The sequence below is a fragment of the Lepisosteus oculatus genome, chromosome 2 (genome assembly GCF_040954835.1).
Source record: "Lepisosteus oculatus isolate fLepOcu1 chromosome 2, fLepOcu1.hap2, whole genome shotgun sequence".
NCBI lineage: Eukaryota > Metazoa > Chordata > Actinopteri > Semionotiformes > Lepisosteidae > Lepisosteus > Lepisosteus oculatus.
The window spans coordinates 31,790,013-31,812,234 of record NC_090697.1 but is presented as its reverse complement, the minus strand read 5'-3'; the positions used below and the strand labels follow the sequence as shown (position 1 = coordinate 31,812,234).

Sequence of the window (22,222 nt, the reverse complement as noted above, 5' to 3'; positions counted from 1 at the left end):
ACAGCGACGCCCACACGAGCGCAGCGGCTCGGGCTGCACCAGCGCGCACGCGCCGTGTGCAGGGCAGGTGACCCCTTCCCTATCGCAGGATAAGCAGTATTTGTGCGACTGAAGTTTTCAATTTTTTTCCCCCCCACGTTCGAAAATATTTTCGAAATGTCGGCAATTGGGGGTCTGCGGCTGAAGGAAATCATTCCTAGAATTTTATTGTATAGGAATGCTGCAACTCGGGACTTTTCTTGTGCTTGCAGACAATCACTTCTGCTCGCGAAGAATCCGGCGAAGACGTCCTCGACCTATCTGATATGTGAGTGTGAAACAGTTTCTGAAAAGCCATGGTTTTGTAATCATTAGTAGTGTTTGGTTGCTTTTTAACATTTCGAAGTCAATCCGCAACTACAGTATTAGCGACTGAAACCAAGTCTCTCTAGTCGTAACTGATTCTACAGTATGCTTGCGAAGACCTGTTTAACTGTGTGTTGCATGACCAAACTAATCTTCCTGAGTTTCTGTAGATGTTTTAGGTTCCACTTATAAGAGGATTCCACAAATTACATCAAAGCAGAAGTGATCTCGACTTCATTGAGAGCTCTGGGCTGATAACCTAACTTGGTTTCTAGTTTCCCGTCAGAGAGATCCTGTCTTCCGCACTTGTAGTACTGCGACCAACGTAGATGTGTCCTATGAAAAGTTGAAGCAGCTGCTCGCAGCCAGAGACGGGGTTGTGGTTATTGATGTCAGAGAACCGTGGGAACTCAGAGAATATGGGCAGATCCCTGGGTCAGTAAATGTTCCCTGTAAGTAGGCGCGGAGTGTTTTTGTTTGCTTTTACCTACGATTGGTTTTGTAGTCATCCGTCACTCGCTAGTAATCACATTTCTGTGGACTAGTTAATTTTTAGCAATAAGTAATAGTTTTGTTCCATGCTGAAAAGAAAAGAAAACACGACGTTTCGGCCGCAGAGCCTTCTCTGATGCTCCACTGCCGAAACGTTGTTTTCTTTCTTACAGTATTATCCAGAGATAGTATGGTCATGTATCTTGTCTGCATGCAATCAATGCAGACTCGTTTTATTATTTTATTTGAGGGAGGTCAAAACATCCTCCCCAGCAGTCTTGCAGTGATGTCATCGTCTCCTTCCCCGAGGTGAAACACAGTAACCACTCTCCTGATTTGTTCTTCACAGTGGGACAGGTTGACCAGGCCCTGAAACTGGACCCTAAAGAGTTCAAGGAGAAATATGGTTCAGCTATGCCATCACAGTCTGAGAACATTATCTTTTCCTGCCTTGCTGGCGTTAGAAGCAAAAAAGCCCTGGACATAGCTGTGTCTTTAGGATATTCCAAGTGAGCGTCTTTTTGTTACTAGGAAATGAAAAGTCCATTCTCATTTGTAGAACAAATAAACAAGTGTATGTCCTCACGAGAATCATTAGATTTGTAAAGTACTTCCACACTTTAGATCAGCTCTTAAAACTGTATATATAATTTATAACTATTTTATGCAACTAATTGTGAATTTAAGTGCTTTGGACAAATTAAGACCTGTCTTTTTGGAAAGGGTGACAGTTTATCATCTCACTTTAAATTATATATATAACAATGTCTATGGCTTAATAAAAAACAAACATCATAAAAGATATTTTAAAATCCTAAATACATTTCTGCAGTGAGATGACAAAATGACAAATTGCCCAAACTTTTTTAAAATGAATTCCTTTAAAATCATTTCAGAAATATCTGTTTATCATTGCTCCCTGAAGATGCCAGAATGTTTCCAGGAAGTGATGGAAATTTACGTTTATTTGCTTGAAAATGCTACAAATAATTTATTTTCACTATTGGAAGAATCTAAATTAATTAATGTATAAATGGGTGCTAATGATAACATGTAATATCTGGTTTCTCAAGCAAAAAACAGTCAATCAAAAAAGCATTACTGTACATATTGTTCTTTTTTTTACCTTAACTGGCAAATACGTCTGGAAATTACGATTCATAGGCTAAAAAAGATTTGCATTGCATGTTACTAGATCTGCACCTTTGAAAATTAATAAGAATTATGGAGTACATTTACCTAGATGAATAACCCTGTATTTTAAGCATTTGAAATGAGACATAGAAATGTTTAAATTCATTATCTCATTCATCAGCGTGCTATCTAACATTCTAAGATGGAAATTGCTAAATCTTTTAAGTTGCTGAAAATAATTTTTATTATTATTTATTTCCTTGCAGTGTGCAGCATTATCCTGGAGGCTGGGAAGAATGGGTGAAGAATGAATTGCTGCACAGGAAAAACTAAGGACTTTATCACTGAAAGGAGTTTTACAGTATTGTATATTGGTTTGAAACCACCATCTGAAAAAATCAAATGGAAGAAAAACATTTAATGATTGATTCCATGAAAAATGCCTCCTGTTTACATCCAATTTAAGAAGAAGCATGGTCTGTATTAATGATCTCTATTCCAAAGTTGGTTTTGTGCATGTGCAAAGCTTGATCTTTCTGAAAGAAAAATGGCTTTACAGTTCAGGTATTACAGTGGGGCTGCGTTCTAGAAATTGCCCTTTAATCATTGGCTGTCCATAGATGATATGGAAGAAAAACCGTCCTCAGATTATCACCCAGTGAAAGGTGACATTGTAAAAGCGTTGAATCAATTGAAGGAGTTGAAAAGATTTCTTGGTATCTTTCAATACAAGGTTATAGCATTTCCTTGTTCTGTGTCCCTGTAATCAATTACATTATTTTTTTTACATTTTTGCTTTTATGCTTTACATTTAGTATCTGTATACACGTGTCCCCATATATATAAAGGTTAATTTAAAATCTGTGATAGTTAACCGTTAAGGAGCATTTTTGTATTCTTGGACTTTTCACATTAGTTAAGTGTGGTCATGTCCTCTTGTTGTTGATACCCAGAACTGTGTGTATGTGCATCTGTCTTTTGCATTGCCATTTTCTGTGGTTACTGCTGAAGATGCCACATTATAAAATGTACATAATTGTACTATTAAGGTAACTTTTTTCTATTGAGTAAACAAAACAGGTTTATGCAAAAATATTAAGAAAATACCTCAATTTTTTTTTATTAATTTAATCGCATTTGAGAATGCATGAGAAATATCCATTGGTTTATGTATATTAAAATTATTAATGGAGATTCATGGCTACCACCATTATAGGAATTCCCAGCTTTATACAATTTACAGATTAACCATAAGACAAGTGTATAGCAAGGACACGTGGTCATGTTCTGCTGCTGTCTATTAATAGACATTAAGTGCTGTATCCATACGTTTTTATATTGACAGAACAAGAGAATTCATATTCTTGTGGATGCATCACTCTTATTAAAAGTGAGAAATTTACCATGTCTTAGAAAGTCAAGAAAGGCAAAATTACTAAATTTCACCCGCTAACCAACATTCTTAAAAAATATTGTGCATTGATTAGAGATATAGCGGAGTAACAGAAGGCTCAGAAACAGCAATAGTCAAATAAAACAGTTTAAATAAGATTGTATCTATTGTGCATATTCTAAAGTCATACAGTGACGTGAAAATGGATTTGCCCCCTTCCTGATTTCCTCTATTATTGCATATTTTTTACACTGAATGTTTGCAGATCTTTAACCAAAATCTATTATTAGATAAAAGGAACCTGAGTGAACAAATAACATTTTACTTATTTCATTTATTTAATGAACAAAGTTATCCAACGCCATTTGGCACTGTGAAAAAGTAATTGATTAAATCAATCAAATTAAAGGGATAATTAGTCAGCTGATTGAACTCAGCCAGGCTTGATTACAGCCAGCCCTGCTCAAGATAAACCTCACTTATTTTGACCCTTACCATCACCATCACAGTCAAGTTGCCAGCACAAAGATTCAACAAGCACATTAGGCCACGATCAAAGAATAAATGATAATGATAATGTTGCTTTATTAACCCTGTACAATTTATTGCATAAGAATTCATATTTTCCGCATACCCCAACTTGCTCTCCATGAGACACAGACAGGGAGAGAAGCTTGGGGTCAGAGCGCAGGGTCAGCCATCGTACAGCGGCCTGGAGCAGTTGGGGTTATGGGCCTTGCTCAGGGGCCCCAACGGAGTAGGATTCCTCTGCCCGCTGTGGGATTTATACCGGCAACCTTCCAGTCACAGGAGCAGATCCTTAGCCACAGAGCCACCACTCCGCCTGTATTTCTTCAGGAAATTCCTGAAGAGATCAGAAAAAACGTTGCTTATATCTATCAGTGTGGAAAGGGTTACAAAGCCATTTCTAAGGCTTTGGGAGTCCACCGAACCACAGAGAGAGACAAACTCCAAAGGGAGAACACTTGGAACAGTAGTGAAATTTCCCAAGAGTGGTTGGCCTGCCAATATTTCTCCAAGGGCACAGTAAAATCATCCAAGAAGTCAGAAAAGATCCTAAAAAAATAAGCAAAGAACTGCAGGCTTCTCTTGCCTCAGCTAAGGTCAGTGTTCATGACTCCACAATCGGAAAGAAACTGGGCAAAAATAGGCTTCATGGGAGAGTAGCAAGGTGGAAACCACTGCTAAACAAGAACATAAATACTCATCTCTCATTTGCCAAGAAGCAGCCAGATGATCCCCAAGCCTTTTGGAAGAATGTTCTATGGACAGATGAGTCAAAAGTGGAACTTTTTGGACGTCCCATTATGTCCGGCGTAAAGCAAACAGCATCTCACAGTAAGAACATCATACCAGCAAACATAGTGGTGGTAGTGTGATGGCGCTGGGATGCTTTGCTGCCTCAGAACCTGGACGACTTGCCGTAATTGAAGGAACCATAAATTCTGCTCCCCATCACAAATTCTTAAGGAGAATGTCTGGTAATCAGTCTGTCAGCTGAAGCTGTAGCATAGTTGGTTCATGTAGCCAGACAATGATCCAAAACATAAAAACAAGTCCACATCAGAATGGCTGAAAAGAAGCAAAAGGAAAGTTTTGGAGTGGCCTAGTCAAAGTCCAGACCTAAGCCCAATAGAGGTGCTGTGGCAGGACCTGACACAAGCAGTTGATGCTCAAAAACCTACCAATGTTTCTGGATTAAAGCAGTTCCACGAAGAAAAGTGGGCTAAAATTCCTCCACAGCAATGTGAAAGACTGATGTTGAATTATACCAAAGCGTTTGGTTGCAACCAGTTATTACGTTTAATTACTTTTTCACATGGGGGATATGGGTGTTGGATAACTTTGTTTATTAAATACAAGAAATAATAAAAAAAGTGTTATTTGTTCACTCAGGTTCCCTTTATCTAATATTAGATTTTGTCTAAAGATCTGAAAACATCCAGTGTGACAAATATGCAATAATAGAGGAAATCAGGAAGGGTGCAAATACTTATTCATGGCACTGTAGTTATAGGCGTCAGTTTTAGTAATTAGGATGTTTACGACTATACATAAAACTTAATTTCACTGGAAACTGCAAAGTCTGTGATATTTTAATCATAAAGTGCTTGAGTTGCACTTAGGATTTTTGGTAAGACAGTAACAACAAATTTCAAGTAATACTTTATTTGTGATTTTAAAAAGTGGTACTTGAACATGAGTAGATTAAAAAAAATGATTAAAGCAACATGTTCACCTAAAGGCTTTTCAGATGGATCTAAAACTAATGCATACAATAAAGAAAGGGCTACTTGAACAGAAGCAAGCATGAAATTTACTAATAAAATGAGTTAACTTAAAAATAGTGTAAAACACTTTCAGGGATCAATCCCTTATTCCCATATTCTTTTTGTTTGTATATGACAAAGAAAATATACTGTAATAATATCCAAATTCAGCTACTATATTAAACACTACTTTGAACAGCTGAATCCATCATAATTACATTTCATTTTTAGACATTTTCACAGTCTGCATTTGTCAAGTTTTATCATTTTGAAACCAGCAGCTTTCGTTAAGGCATTCAAGCTTTTGTGTCTTCAACCAGTGTTTCAGCAGGTGATAGATGGAAAATAAAAAGTTTCCATTAGAAAAGGGTCCACACGTGTATAATACAGTCCAATAAACTGTATTATGTACCCATTAAGAGACACTGAACTCACATTTTTGCCAACACTTTCAAAACATTACTGTAGTCCCTTAAGGCAAATACACATTGCTAAACAGTTAAGACTTTCTTAGCTTACAAGTGAATATGAAAAAAACTATTGCCACTTTTGAACTTCAGTGATTCGTACAAAAGTCACTATGTGATCACTCAGGAATTTCCAGAATTGACACTTGCCGTTTTTCCAGGTACTTGTTAATGGTAGCCATCTTTTCTGTGCTGAAATTATTGTCCCAATTACACTGCTCCAAAAGAGATATGGGTCTGCCAAACAAATGCTGTGCCGATTACCAACCAGCTATACAGCTATTCAAAAAACGAATAATAGGTACAATGCATTCAATTTTAGTTTTGAAGATAAATGAACAACTCATCCATATTCATGATCTTAATGTGTTCTGTGCTTACATGCATTTCTGAAGTGAAAAGCCAAGTAACAAATAGTAATAGCAATAATAAAATACCAGAACATTTCAAGAATTTCAAAAGTTCTGAAAGCACATGATCATTTTTCATTTTCAGTTTATGAGTGGGATTTCTTCAATTATGTTTAATAGACGGATATTAACTACATGTATAGTATCCTTTTATTAATGAGTAGTAACTCCTTGCACTTAACATTTGCTCCTTGAAGGGTGTGAGCCCGAAATTAACAAGTGAAGATAAACATATGTACAAATGAAGTACCAAGTAGGACCAAATAAAAAGCTGGCTTTTGGTGGTAAATGATGAATTTGGCTGAACAATCACAATGTGCAGTTCTGTCTCACAGCTCTGAGAACTAAAAAAAATGGGCATGATAAAAAGTAAAAATATTACCTTAAATTAGCCCTATATAATTTTTTACATTTAAGCATTTTCAAAAAGATCTCAACTTGCACTCAAAGATATCCATTACAGAATAACCATAATGCCCCCTAAAATCAGACATAGACTTGTAAGGTCATTTAGCACACCAACACACTTACATTTGTAAACTTAAGCTCTCTTTTATGGACAGAATAATAGAACAGAAATCTATTGCTGAAGGTACTGCTAAAATATGGTGTGCAAAAAAGGGAACAACCACCAACCACTTGCCACTTAAACATTTATATTTATATGATCAATCAACTTTCCACAATCACACCTCCACTTTCAAGGAATCCACTACTTTAACCCTGTGAACACTCTGGGACTCTTCAAGGAAGTCAGGATCGGCATATAGCAAGTTTATAGCTTTTTTATGAGCTTTGTCTGATATCATACCGATTGTACCCAGCAGTTAAGTTTTGGTTCATAAGGTACATCAGTTCTTTCTGTTTCAAGCATAACAGCCATAAAGGCCACACACATTAATAGAGTGCCTTAAAGTGGTGGGCTATCAAGATGTATTCCAGCAGCCTACCATTAATTCAAAAGTCTACACATAATTCAGGATAAAAATTGAAATACACATCTTGTCCAGTGGACAAATTGGAGATGGTACCATAAATCCAAGAATGACCAGCCCATACAACGGACCACCATTCATTCTTGAATAATAAAAGTGTGTATTGCTCCCAGGTTAAAGCAGTTTCTGATGCACTGTATTCCATTGCTGCATTTCCTGTTCCACGTGTAACCTAAGATTGATTGTAGGTAGAGTTCTGATTTCCATTGGAACTCTGGTCACTTTCGCTGTGTGGAAAAAAGAAAGGTAGAAGGTTTAAATAAAGTGAGCAGCATAACTGTTCAAATAAAAATCTGTAAAGCCCTAAACATCTCTACAATTCACAAACAAATAATCCTCTTAGAACCACTCAGGTGGTTTGTGTTCACCTGGTAAATATATTATAATTTAAGGAATTCATGTAAATGTCGAGGATAACTTAATAGAGGATGTGGACTGCTCCCTACACAGAAAGACAGTTTTAATAGTACATTTTCATCTATTAAGTCATGAACTATCACATTAAAAAACTTCAACACAGTGAAACCATAATTCCACTAAGCACTGGATGAAACTTCTTACGAAAATGAAAATTACCAGTCTGCACAAAGAAAGCTAACTTGCATCACTAAGACCACAGTATTAGAGATTTTAAATGATCAGAGTGTTGTAGTTTAGCAAATTGCTTACTTTCAAATTAACATATCTGAATATCAAAATGAGTTACAAGCATTCTGAAATTCCTGAGACCAAATATCAAGGTTAAATATCACTCATGCTTAATTAAATTTAAAGTGCAATTGACCCTACTTTGCCAAAATGACACCAAACTCTAAAGAGATTGGTTTTTAGTTTCAAAACTGGATAAAATAGCACTATACAATAATACCTGTGCTTTCTAATTTAATATCCAGTTATTTATTTTGTTGTGTTCAGTAATCTTCTATAGTAATTCTGATAATCATTTCAAGAATTATCCAAGCAATATGTATACATTATATGGATCAATAAAATGTGTACCTGTTAGGAGGAGGCTTTGGTTTAGGCATCTTGTTGAGAACTGCAGCCATTTCCTTTCTGTCATCAAAGTTTTTCCACTGGTCATACAACTTCAGAATGACTCTAATGATTTCCAGGATCTATCCAAAGAGTCATTTTAGATAGCTTTAAAACCTGATAACATGTACAACTCAACAAAACCCAATGGATTAATGCAAAATGTAAATTGGTGTGCATTATTATACACTATTCACTATTTTGTAAGATGTAAACTCTAATGACTACAAAGAGAACAGAAAGTTGGAAGCATCAATTTGATAACCAAAAGCCAATCAATAATCACTACACAAAACGTCTATCCCCGTCTCTATGTAAGTGCAGTTTTCAGGATTTTGGAAATTAATGTTTCTATATAGCCTGCCATTGATTTATTATATACAAAATCAAAGCAAATATGAACAAAATATTATTTGGCTTATTAAAATATTACAAATCATAAATGCATACACAAAAAATTGCACTATTACCTTTTCCATGTCAACCGAAAGCTCAGCAAACCACTGTCTTGCATCTTTTTGCTGCACAACACAAGCAACATGTAGGCAAGCTGGAAGGTAAAACATTTCATAAACATCTCTAGCATACGTGCTGGATTGCTTTTCTTTCTGCAATCACAGTTTGAATCCTGCGAAGTTATTCGAACTACATTGCCACAGTTTCATGAGATGGATTTGTATATTATGCGTTATTCTTTGTCTTACACAAACCTACAAGATTACCACGACATTAATATTGTTAACTGTCCATTTGAACAAAATCATGTTGCGTCTTTCTGAGCCACTACAGATCTGAAAGTACTTCACAATGAAACTCCAAGTGAACTAATAATTTATATACTGAACAGCAATCATTGATGGAATGAAGCTGCACACTGGCATAAAACACTACACTGAGTCTATGGGAACAGCTCAAAGGGCTTTAGTAACAGTTCTAACTACCGCATGATCATATTTTGGTGAACAGAAAAAGAAATCCAAGTCTTACCTAAGGCAATCATAAATGGGGGATACAAAAGACAGAGATCCGTTCTGTAAGTGTCATTCACAATCCTCCTGTATAGGAAAACATCATTGACATAAAATAAAGTAACAATACAAACCTCATTCTAATTAAAATGCACCAGCCACTAATGTATTCCACACACTGTTACAAAGTTCACTATGTTAACTTATGTACAAAGTGAAAAAATGTCTTGACACAAAAAAAAAATCTGCTTAGTTGCAAACCAGGAAATGAAAAAATCTGACTTCCTCCACTGTTCATGCTAATTGGTGTTCAGTGAAAACAATAGGGGTGTTACCCCGGCATCCTGGCCAAATTTCCCATTGGCCCTTACCAATCAAAGCCTCCTAATAATTCCCATCTATGAATTGGCTTCATCACTCTGCTCTCCTCCCCACTGAGAGCTGGTGTGTTGTGAGAGCACTGGACCACTATGGCTGCCGGTGCATCATTCAGGTGGATGCTGCACATTGGTGGTGGTGAAGGGGAGTCCCCATTACCTGTAAAGTGCTTTGAGTGAAGTGTCCAGAAAAGTGCTATATAAGTGTAAGCAATTATTATTAATTATAAGTTTTAAGAGTATGAGATTCTAACCCTAGTCTACTCATAAATCTTAACTATGACTTAATCTGTTTTATCAAACTATGTACCATGCTAAAGGCAGCAACATGTCCTCTTGCCCCATGTCCTGCACATACTGAAGCAGCGGTCTATAGGGATGGTACACTATTAAACAGCAATCCTGGAAAATATGAAAGTAATGTCAGCCCTTCTTGCACAAAACCAAAGAAATCAAACGTGTACATTACACTTCCCACTTCCTCCTAGGAATCATCAGCTATATTACCTGTGGCAATTTTTTGTCATATATCTCCTGAGGTATACAATTACAAAATTATAAACTTTTAGAAACTTGTTTGTGGCTCATTACTCAGTATTCTAATACGACTAAAACCTCCCATTAAAAACTTATATCTAACATTGAACTCACCATTAGTTCTAATAGATAGAATTCACATTCCAATATCTGTAAAAAAGGTCAAATATAAATATGTAAACATTTGTATCTGTTTTAGGTCAAATATAAATATGTAAACATTTACTGACAGAAAATGCATTAATTAGATGTACATCTTTTAAGAATACATTTCACAAATATTGTATTTAACCATTATATTGTACACTTATTTTAGATTAAATAATATTGTCATAAGATATATGAAAATTAAATTGCTACGATTACAATTCTAGAAACAGAGTCCTTCATTACTGCTTTTTCCATGTATACCGTATATGGACTGTTCTATCAAATTACAAAACATAAAGGTACCTTGGACCAGATTAAAGCTAACAAAATTACGATAAAGATAATGGATCCCATTTGTTCTTGTAGACTGAGTTGTCACATTTCCTCAAGCTTATAAAGTATTATGATTAGGACATTAAGTCAATAATAAGTAACATCACCAAATTACAAGAAAACCTTTATGAAACAAGCCAATAGTTTATGCTTTTTAGAATCCACTTTCATCAAAAGCAGGCTATTGATGCTTACATTAATATAGTCCTTAAGTGAACAAACTTAACATATACAAAACAAATATGCAGCGCTTGCAAACGTGAACTGCCATTGAGTATCCAAATAATGTGCAACAGTGCTGAAGCTTTCCCAGTCACTTGTAAATGAGCCTGTTGGAATGTAGCGACTCTATTAGATGCTATTCATGGAACAGCATTTTGAAGCCTAGCAATTAATTTACTTCCAAGTAACACTGAAAAGGCAAATAATCTAGTTTGGTCCCTGAAAACAAAACAAAAATGTCAAAACGTTTTCTAAACTTTGGGATGAGTTTGTTTTATACATCCGTTTCCTACTTTTGAATTTTGGATAGAAGTCTAGTGATGATTACCACTAGGACGTCATTAGATGACTTTGATCTAAAGAGGAGTAATAATCAATCAGGAGATACAAACAGCAGCTGCCACAGCAATTTTAAAAAGGATGAGCATTTGAGTACTGTAAATGTAAAAGCACATGGAGAGGCTAAGTCTTCAAATACTAAATTTTATACAGAACAAATCATAAAGTATTATAGTGAGTTAACTAGGGAGTGTCTCAAAGTGCCTGTGCACTTATCTCCAGATTCAGACACAGGACAATTAATATTTATGAAACCAATGAACCACAAAGTTATTTCATAAGGTTCGGCTGAATCCTGCTGACTACTGATTTTTCAAGGTACAAGCTTCTCAATTTTGTCAACATGCTCAAGCCGTCCTTTTTCTAAAATCAAGGATCAATGAACAATCCAGGGAGGCTGGACTGGGAATTTAGTAGTGCTGAAAATCTCTTATGTAACACTTTGGTATCTCTGTATCAAGGTAACAGAGCAGCAACACAAAGCTAAAAACATTCTTCAAGCCAAATGTAAAAGGGGAAAGGTTTTGATGTTAAAAACACAATACATTTTTTCTTTGTATTACCCTAGATTACAACCATCCCAATTAGTTAAGTATGTTTAAATAAATGTAATGGCTTAATGTTTTTTTACTTTCTTCCTCATTGCATACTTTCATTGTTTGATACTCACATGATTCATTCTGTAAGGAAACTCCTTTGGGAAAGCATATGAAAACCTAGTTTTCACTGCAATTAAAAAAAGAAACATGATTTTAAAGTCATTTTTTAGTTTCCTACAGCACTCATCTTAAAACACCAGGTCAGTAAACCAGCAAAGCTACTGTAAGGAAATATCCTTAAGATTTCCAGCTTATTTAATAACACATGCAACTTGGCGTCAACATCATGACAAGCAAAACTTCACTATCTAGACCGTTTGTTAGCTTAAGAAATTACTTCACTTCTATTCACATTCGATTCCTTTAATCTTCATTTCTTCCTTGACCTGAGACATCACTGCATCTCAGCAATGTTGAAAGATTAAAGATATAGGAGCATGTTGAGAGCTTCACCTGGAGAACAGAAGAACAGACATAGTTCTTGTTGATACCTCCTAGATTCACAGGCCCCCTGGGCAGTCAAAGGGGTTGTCACATTGATTATGGAAATATCTCAGATGTTTTTTGTGATTTAATACATGGAAGCAGATTCTGTTCTGTTCAGGCTCAGATAATATTAAGCTGGCGAGAGCTGAAGTTACAGCGAAGTCAAGCCGAGATGCTGATTTGCAGTTACATGTGACCTCGGTGCTTCTTTTCTTCAAGCGTCCTCCTCCGGCCCGGGTTTGATGGCTGAAGTGTAATGTTAACCGCCGGAATCAGCCTGTTGTGGCCTCCGTGGCGCTTCAGCGCTCTTGCCGGCCGTGAAGCTGACTCCAGGGATCAGCCCAGGTCCATCTTCTGTGGTAGATCAGCATGACAACCGTCTGGAGCGAACTGGGCAGAAGAATTCAAGGGCATTATCGAGCAGGCACCTCCGTTCGTTGTTGTTTCTTGTCCTGGCCCGTGAGCCTCCACAGCTCTCCACCCAGCAGAGAATGCTTATCCAAGTCATTGTATCTTGTGTAGTTCCTTCTCCTCCATTTGCGACCCCCCCCCCCCCCCCCCCAACGCAGCTTCCTTCCACTTCAACCAGAGCCAGATTTTAATCCTTTCCGCAACTAATCCAATGTATCCAAAGCATCTGGTCACACACTGCCGAGAATCTCTCATTCCCCTTCCAGGGGACAAACTGCCCACCTTCACTGTTCTGCTTCCACTGCTACATTGGCAGACTGGAGCTTCTTCCTCTCGTATGCCTCTTGTCCAGCATCCTCATTATTAACAGTCATAAAGTTACTCAGAGAGCAAGGTGTGTTGAGCTTGACCACATGAAGCAATGACAGGTCATAGGCTTGTAGCGACGATCTTCGATGAAAATGTAAGGCACCGACATCTGCCTGCATCGTTTTAAGCAACTAAATTTTTCCCCAATGTAAATCCCCTCTATCTATAATAGCTTGCTAGTAGCTTCCTCTCCAGGCCCAATTATGTTTCCCTTTTTCACTCTGATGTTGTCGATACTGGGGAAACACTGACAACCTAATTACGCCACTAGCACTGCTGCAGCCAAGCGCCAAAGGCACCAAAAAACCTGATCATAACGCCAAGTCTTAATTTTTAGTTCTTGGGGGAAAATGAAATCATATTCAGTCTTTCTTTTCCCCATAATGTTTTAAAACACGGTGATGCTGTTCCTTGGTTCTGATGTCATAGTTACGCAATTAAATGTTTAAACCAATCCATACATTTTCTATAGATAATAGTTGATAAACCTGTTTTACCTTAATTCAAGAAATGTTTTATAAGCTCAAATGGAGAGAATAGAATATCATTAAATGCTAGTCCCCTTTTCACCATATTTTAACCAAGTAAATTCATTAACACATTTCTAAGCAACAATTTTTTTAGTCTATAAACTAAAACCGTGTTTACATTAAAGGAACACTTACATACAGATGTAGCAGCTGAGATCAATCTGGTATTTGAAACAACACCAAATTCCTAGAAGATACAAGCAAAAATAATAAGATGACATCCTGCACACAAGTCCAAAACAAAAAAAATCCAAAAGGACAGGTAGTTTTCTTCCTAAAAAATATAACAGAAAGTAGTAATAATTAACTTTATTATACTGAAATGAACATAAATGCAACAACACTTAATCTTCAGGTCACTTTTGTTAGCAATCTTAAACAAAAACAAACCCTTAGTGAACGACCTGATGTGTTAAAATAGATCTCGTCAGCTTTGTTTCTGAATTGGTAACAGCTGTGCAACAACTTCAAAAGTGCCCAAATTTTAGGGCCTCCCCAAATTTACCAGGCTCAGCTGGTAAAGGCGATAGCAGAGATGGTCTCGCCTCTCCTCCGATCAGCACTGAAGCACTGGTAAGGGATTGAGCTGTCTGGGATATAAGGACCAGTGGCTCGAAGGTGGGCAGTTCAGAGAGGTCTGCCTCCACTTCCTCAATTCACCTGCCGGTGGGTGGTCTCTGCAGGCGGTGGGGGTAGGAGCTACGGGCGTAACCGCATACCCAAAGCAGGTGGGTATAAGAAAAAATACCTGGCGGTTCTAGATGAAAGATGCACAAATTTCTTGGACCCAGGATGTCACAATACATGTGCCTTGTGCACATCCCAGTCCAATAAAAACACTGCGTTCGATGTTCAACTGGGAGAGGCCATGAATGACCAACACAAGGAGAACCCAGACAGTGAGTTCTGGATCACAACAGCAGTTGATTACATGTCGTGTTACCATGCACCTACCAGCTGCTGCTTGTCTGTTAGTGTCAGAATGACCGGCAATGCTACTAATCATCCTCATCCTGGTATACCATGTCACAACAGCACAAAAGGGACCTCAGCATCTGCCTTCAACATCCTCACAGCCAGTTTCAATCAGCCACAGCTACATCAGATACACTCACTGGGACTCGCACAGGTGGATGAGGTCTGGCACACTAAGGTTTGCAATTCTATAGTCCATATCACATCTGAATCGTTTCTCCTCAGGATCACTTCTATACTATACTTTGTACAGTAGTAATAGGAAGTAAATGGAGGTGTTCTTTGTCACAGAAAGCAGATTAAGTCGTTTTTGCTCATGAACTCAGATTTGGTGAGTTTTGCTGATGGCCGATTCCTTATCTCTCAAATCAACCCCAGGAACAGTAATTTACAGAGAACCATGTTAATAAGATCTGTGAAGAGCACAAGGGGTTACAGTGTGGGTGCAATTGATGCTCAGTTCCAATCAGATCTTGTTGTAAAAGAATAGTCTTCTTGTCATCAGTCCTCCTTCCACCATTATTGCTAAATGGCAGACATTCATCTCATTTTGCAACATGACATTGAAGTGTTGGGATAGCCTTCACAATCACCTGGTACCAATACCTGTAGGATGTTTTTTTTCACAGCATATTTTCTTCTCACAATGTCATACTCAATTTTGCTGCAAAACGTACAGAACCACTGGCCACCTCTTCCACAAGCACTTGTGAAGTACAAGTAATGATAGATCCTGCGTAGAATTTAGGCTTGTGTCCACACCAGTGTCAACTGTGGCCGTGATGTCCCTCTTTGTGTCTTGACAGACTAACCCAAGGAATTTATTTTCATTATTAGCCTTTTGAATTATTCCTTATTATTTACTCAGCACTTATCACCTCACAGGATCTCAAACCATATATCACACATAAGAACGGCGCCATCTTCATCCTCGCTGACATGTAGCACTTACTAAGCGCCAGCAGGCTCACTACACAGCAGATCAGGCAAAGAACTGTGAAATCCCTTCTCCAACTTGATAAAAGAGGAGAGGTTAAGTAGGCCAGATTGTACAAGCCCAGAGTGGAATTTAGCCAAGACACAGGAATTATACAAAAGTGTCATGGGATGTTTACTGACCAAGTCAACAAGACCTCAGTATAACATCTTCTCTAAAGGATGGCTCATTCACTATACTCAGACAGACTGATTTCCAGAGCTGCTGTCCTCTTTATCATTTCTGTATACACTGGTGTTAACTCAGTAATATGATAAGAAAACATCAAACCTTCACCTGCTAGGTATATAAATAGGTATATAAATATACTACATAAACCATTGTGGTAATTTTTCATTCTTAATAGCACTTCAATTACATTTACAGATGTCCCCTGAAGTGCAACAAATTGTAAACAATGTGAAAAAAGTAAAACATGTCAAAATACACAAATGTAACAGATTACCTTTTCATGAAACATTCATTTTTATATTAATGCACACCATGCACAGCACTGTAAGCAAATTATTTCTACAGACCATTTATAACAAATCCCACTTATAACAAATAAAAAGCACACAATAACTCAAACAACCATGACATGCCTTAACTTTGGATTAGTAGGCTGTACCTTTTGTACAGCACACATCACCATATATGAGACATTTAAATCCCTTTTAAAGAGGTGTATAAATTAAAGTATATTTGACTATCTACCAGATACCACTTTTTAGTGTAGATTTTAGATTTAGCTTTTCAGGGCAGAGTGAATTAACGGCAATGGATTTACTAAAACCTATCAATTGGACATTAAAAGGGATGTGCAACAAAATGTATAAAATCATATTACCTCTACTTTGGATGCCAAGAACACACAGGTTGGAGCCATAAGAACAGGATCTATACTTTTGAGTGAGTATCTGTAAAAAAAAAGTGAAATTGTGATTCTGAGATTAAAAAAAAATAGTTTATTGTACTACATGAAACTGTTTTAAGAACAAAACGGATCTCAAAGCACAACAATCTCAGCCTTCTAATATAGACATGTATACTGCAAATTGTGTTTTTATAGGGAGTACTTTAAGACTGTGTAGTCTTCTTCAGGTGCGAGCGATTACTTCTACAGGTGAAAGAAAACATTATGGATTCCAAACTATTCTTTATTTGTTCAAGTCACTGTTTTGGAGAAAGAGTTTCCTTACCTTGCATAAAATCGTTTGAAGTAAACGGTGGCTGTGGCTATAACCTGCTGCCTGAGCTTCAGATGCTCTCCCAAGGCTTGTATCACTGCAGCAGAACAACCAGAGAACTGAATGACATAACGTCTAAGGTGTCTCTCTGCTATTTTAAATAAGTTCCAATTTGGATGAAGGAAGCTCTCTAGGGTTATGAAACTTTTTAGGGACACCCCATCTTTCCTTCTGCTATCAGCGTTTCCAGGGGGTAACAATAAGCTGTAGCCCATCCCCTAGGCATAAGGTGCCAGGCGAGGACTGAGCACACGAATGCTCTCCCTCCCCATGGATGGCAATAATCATTTTGAGATACAATGATATAATCCTAATCAAATATGTAAAGCTGTGAGTTTAAAATGTTCTTGACCTTAAACACGGATGTAACACTGAAACACAGCCCTGCTTTTCAAACCAATTTTTGCCAGTGTTAAAATACATTTCAGAGTTCTGCAATGCTGTCCACACTGCTTGCACCTTAAACGGTATAAAATAAAGCAGAAACCAAAAATCGGCAATAAACGACCCAAAAATGTTTATATTAAAGGACACCAAGTACAACAGCATTTTACATGACAAGATTCAAAATGTACGTTTAAATTAAAGGTTAGATGGGCCGTGATTATAGTGAATGAAGTAGGAATCTCTGTCTCTGTCCACAAACTGTCTCGATGTTATATCAGCTATTCCAAACAATTATTTCAGCGTTAATGCTGTGCAAATACTATTTTTGATTTCACAGGGTATTACTTACACCAGTGGTTCTCAACCTTTTTGGCCAAGGTATCCCCTGGAGGGTCGACCAGGTCTTCAGGTACCCCTCAAGATTATCGTAGGCACAGAACGCCAAGAAAGGGGTGGCTTTCTGGGATTTGTGCACATGTGCATTATAGTGTAATCGCTACTCTTCAAATTTTAAACCAGAAAATGTATTAAGTCTCCAAATTAAAAAATAAAAAAGACTTCCTCTGTGAATCTAATGAGAGACCTGCTGCGACAGATTTTTAGCGATTCTGTGAAATTAGGTGTCAAAGCTGACAATTGATAACAAATGTCTGCTGAAGCGCCAAGTTTTTCTCTTTTTTTGATTTTGTATCACAATATTTGGCAAACCCACATTCACATAAATATGTTGTCACAAATGGTAAAAGTTTACAAACCGCTTTGCCTGCTATATTAGGGAAAGAGTCTAACAAAATAGCCCAGAACAAAGACCAGCCCCCCTTTCTCCTCACAACAACAGAAATAGGAATATCGTAAATATGCATACATCATTTAGAACCTGAATGATTTCAGAACCAGCTGATAAATCTTTTACTAAAAACTAACCACATAAACATCCGCCATTTTGGATGCGACACCGAGGTACCCCCGGTACATCTTGAGGTACCCCAAGGAGTTCTCGTACCCCTGGTTGAGAACCACTGACTTCGACTACTAAGTTTGAAGCTGTATACAATGTGTGTGGATAAGGCTGAAGCACAAATAGAAAAAGATTAAAGCAGAAAGAAAAACAGCAATATCATGTCCCTTTCACATCTATCAACTTATTGACAGAATGTACCATTCGCAAAAAAGATCTGCAGTTTCCAATACTCTTCTTCTGTCAGAAACTTCAAGTCCTTCTGGCGTTCCTTCATCAAATCCTGTTTGTCAAGGATCCACTGCAAACTAATGACAAAAAAGTGGCAATCAAAAAGGGCAACATAAGTATATTAACAGTCTCGCTCATAAAAAAGACAAGACGCAGCTGATATAGCCAGCTTTTTTTCCTTTAAAGGGTTTGATATTTTTCAAATTCTTCCTCAACTGCTTGATTATGTACCAATTTGGAAATAAACCACCAATGACAATCCATTTACAGGATTAGAACATGTATCAGAACGTCTACAGCAGAAACAAACACAGGAGAATTTGACACCACGGGCCTGTGCTTCATGCAGGGCCCGAAAATGATTGAGAACCTATGACTTCAACTATCTGAGGATCTGGACATTTGAATAAACCTTTACACAGTCAAGTACTGTTAGTGGGTTAACTGGTCATAACACTGGAATTTTTCAACTAAAGTATTCAACTCATTTCATAATAGGTATTTACAAATTCTTCATTAAAAATGTGGTACTGGATAAGCTTTCAATGTAATACTTACAGGAAAATTAACTAGATTATCTATTTAGGGACTGGATTGTTCCATTTGTTCCTCATGGAACACTTTAACAAGGTCGTCTGAGACATACTATTGGCATCATCACCAAAACCCTTATCCCTGCTTTTTAAACAATTCTATAAACCATGCCCTCTATGCTAAACTAAAAAGCACTGTGTGATATACAGAGAAAGAAACACTTTGCAATTTAACAATGGGATAGGTAAGAGCATAAATACTTTTGTGCTTTACATAAACCCTCAGCAAACTGTTTTGCATTTATGCCATGTTAAATCCAACCACATATCTTCTGGCAAGCAAGGGGCACAAAGAGATACAACCTGGATGGTACACCTGTCCATTGCAGGACACACACACACTCACGCTAGGGCCAACTACCCTGCCAGGATGTCTTTGGACTGTGGGAGAAAACCTATGTGAACACAGGGAGAACATACAGACAGCAGCCATATCACCCTGCAACTCACAACCGGCAGCCCACTGAAGCTAATGTGACGGCTCCTGGGGTTTCCGCCCTTGCCACACCTGTCCTGCCCGTTCTTCCCTCACTGCCTGGGCGCGAACCCGGGTCTCCAGAGCCACACAACAGGGAACCTGCCGGCTGAGCTAAAGGAGAACTCCCTCAGCCCGGGAGGCTGAGATCCCTGTTACACGCAGGGTTACACTAAGCAGGTGTGAGCCTGGTCAGTACCTGGATGGGAGACCCCTGGGAAAGACTAAGGTTGCTGCTGGAAGAGGTGTTAGTGGGTCCTAATGCCCCAGTATAGTGACGGGGACACTATACTGTAAACAGGCGCCATCCTTCAGATAAGACGTAAAAACCGAGGTACTGACTCTCTGTGGTCATTAAAAATCCCAGGGCGTTTCTCGAAAAGAGTAGGGGTGTAACCCCCATCTCCTGTCCAAATTTCCCATTGGCTCTTACCAGTCATGGCCTCCTAATAATCCCCCTCTATGAACTGGCTTCATTACTCTTCTCTCCTCCCCACTGATAGCTGATGTGTGGTGAGCATTCTGGCGCACTATGGCTGCCGTCGCATCATCCAGGTGGGGCTGCACATTGGTGGTGGTGGAGGGGAGACCCCATTACCTGTAAAGCACTTTGAGTGGAGTGCCCAGATATGGAGTGTCCGCTATGTAAGGGTTAGCAATTAATTATTACACAAACTCCACGCAGATAGGAGCCCAGAAACTCGACCCAGGGCTCTTCAGTGCTGCAAGGCAGCATTGCTAACCACTGTGCCACCATGCTGCACGCCATTTTAAATCAAAAGATCAAAACCACTCATAGAAAAAGGAACCCTGATGCTGCAGTAGGCTCTATCCAAGGCGAGGGACGGGAGGTAGTAAATGTAGCAAGCAGTGTGCAAAGGAGAAAAATAAATGCTGAAACAACACACATATACTGTACAATTAGCTGGTTGCCAGATACACCTTGTGGAAGGACAAATAAAAAATACACGCTTGGATTGCGTGCTCTGCAACACTAAAACCCAGAGAAACCGACTAGGTATGTAAAAGGTAGCTATCTGAGGCGACACAAATCGTTTTAGGCCTCTGCATTATTCGTGAAATGTAATCTCTTAATGACGTCACATCTGTTGTGTCTTGTGCTGTCGGGTTTCTATCAATGATTTTTTTCACTTAGGAATGAAGACAATACATAGAACAGTTGCAGAACACATATAAGAACATGCCAGAAAACCACACGCATGTTTAAGAAAATAGGATATTACAGATACTACTGGTGACCAAGGGATAAGAGAAAAATCATTAAAACTACTTTGAATTTAGAAAAATATAGTACAACACTGAAGCCATAAAATTAATATTTTTATATCGAATTAGTGCCTGATGAAGGTTAATAATTACTAAGTTATTTCGAAATTCATTAGTACAGACACTTTATTCGGACAAGATAGGATAAATAGTTAGACTGGAAACGCGAGTGTAAAATCTCGATATTAAACAAGTGTTAAGTGCATGAAATCGCCCTGAATTTAACACGTTTTGTCTAAAACCAGTTTCAGATAAAAAAATATTAATGAAACTGAAGGTCTTTTAGGCCCCAAGGAAAGAAAGATTTAACAGACCGCCGTAGTTTAATATTGTTTAATCAAAAATGACTTACTAATGTGAGCTCTGCCAGAAGTTTCCTGCCATCACTTAAAAAACGAGGTAGAAATTTGGACTATTTTCCTTTTCTCTTTTCAGGAAACCTGGATATAACCTAAAAAAATAACGAAGTAATTATTCCGGCGTTTGGTTTCCTAACGTGCAACGACACAATCACTCCGACTTCGTGTGCACTATGTAAAACCTTCCTACTCTAAAACCCATTGTGCTGTGCTTAATAGGTCCGGTGTGATAAGCTCCTTTGCATTCCTCGACTATTAGACGCATGAAAACGTATGTATTGCATGTATAATTATCCAAATGATATGTTTTCCAAATCTGGACAAGATTTTAAATATATTTTATCTAGATATAACTTTTATCCAAAACGGCTTACTTTAAATCTATTTTTACAAGCTATGCATTTTAATGAAACAATTTCAGTAAAGTACCATGCTCAAGAGCACACCTAAAGTGCCCACAAAATTCCGGTTTAATTTTAATTCTGTTTGCATCAATTTATTTTCTCTTTTTCTCACTGTCACTCACTACTTGAATATTAGGGACAATACATCTCTGTGAGCTTGCAAACCTGCAGTCCTGTTTCCACCTTCGATAATACAATACATTATAGGAGAATATTATTATTAATTTAAACATATATTGATAGCATTCTGTTTTATAAAGCTATATCTTATCACCTACATACCTTGTGTGGGGTGTTGTGAGGTGAATTATTCAATGATAATTACATATGATGGATTACATATCACTCTTCCATCTGATTTCAGTAACTAATTCATCCTTCATTCAGACAATGAATGGTTAATGGTGAGCTGGAGTCCAAACCACCAAAAACAGAGTACAATAT

At 37.7% G+C, this 22,222-nt stretch overlaps 2 protein-coding genes across 2 annotated transcripts; one reads left to right on the top strand and one right to left on the bottom strand.

Moving 5' to 3' along the window:
- Positions 1 to 31: 31 nt before the first annotated feature.
- On the top strand, positions 32 to 2,720 carry tstd3 (thiosulfate sulfurtransferase like domain containing 3). The gene is made up of 4 exons (XM_006626313.3): positions 32 to 307; positions 621 to 797; positions 1,187 to 1,346; positions 2,238 to 2,720. The coding sequence occupies exons 1-4, from the start codon at positions 157 to 159 to the stop codon at positions 2,302 to 2,304; spliced, it is 555 nt and encodes a 184-aa protein (XP_006626376.1). The 5' UTR covers positions 32 to 156; the 3' UTR covers positions 2,305 to 2,720.
- Positions 2,721 to 6,659: 3,939 nt separating this feature from the next.
- Positions 6,660 to 21,547, bottom strand: ccnc (cyclin C). Its single transcript, XM_006626269.3, has 12 exons — positions 21,368 to 21,547; positions 18,631 to 18,737; positions 17,037 to 17,121; positions 16,685 to 16,754; positions 14,019 to 14,070; positions 12,159 to 12,214; positions 10,559 to 10,594; positions 10,218 to 10,309; positions 9,550 to 9,617; positions 9,033 to 9,112; positions 8,527 to 8,645; positions 6,660 to 7,754 (listed from the first exon to the last, which is right to left on the bottom strand). Exons 1-12 carry the CDS (start codon positions 21,397 to 21,399, stop codon positions 7,700 to 7,702), a joined length of 852 nt encoding a protein of 283 aa, XP_006626332.1. The 5' UTR covers positions 21,400 to 21,547; the 3' UTR covers positions 6,660 to 7,699.
- Between the last annotated feature and the right edge of the window lie 675 nt (positions 21,548 to 22,222).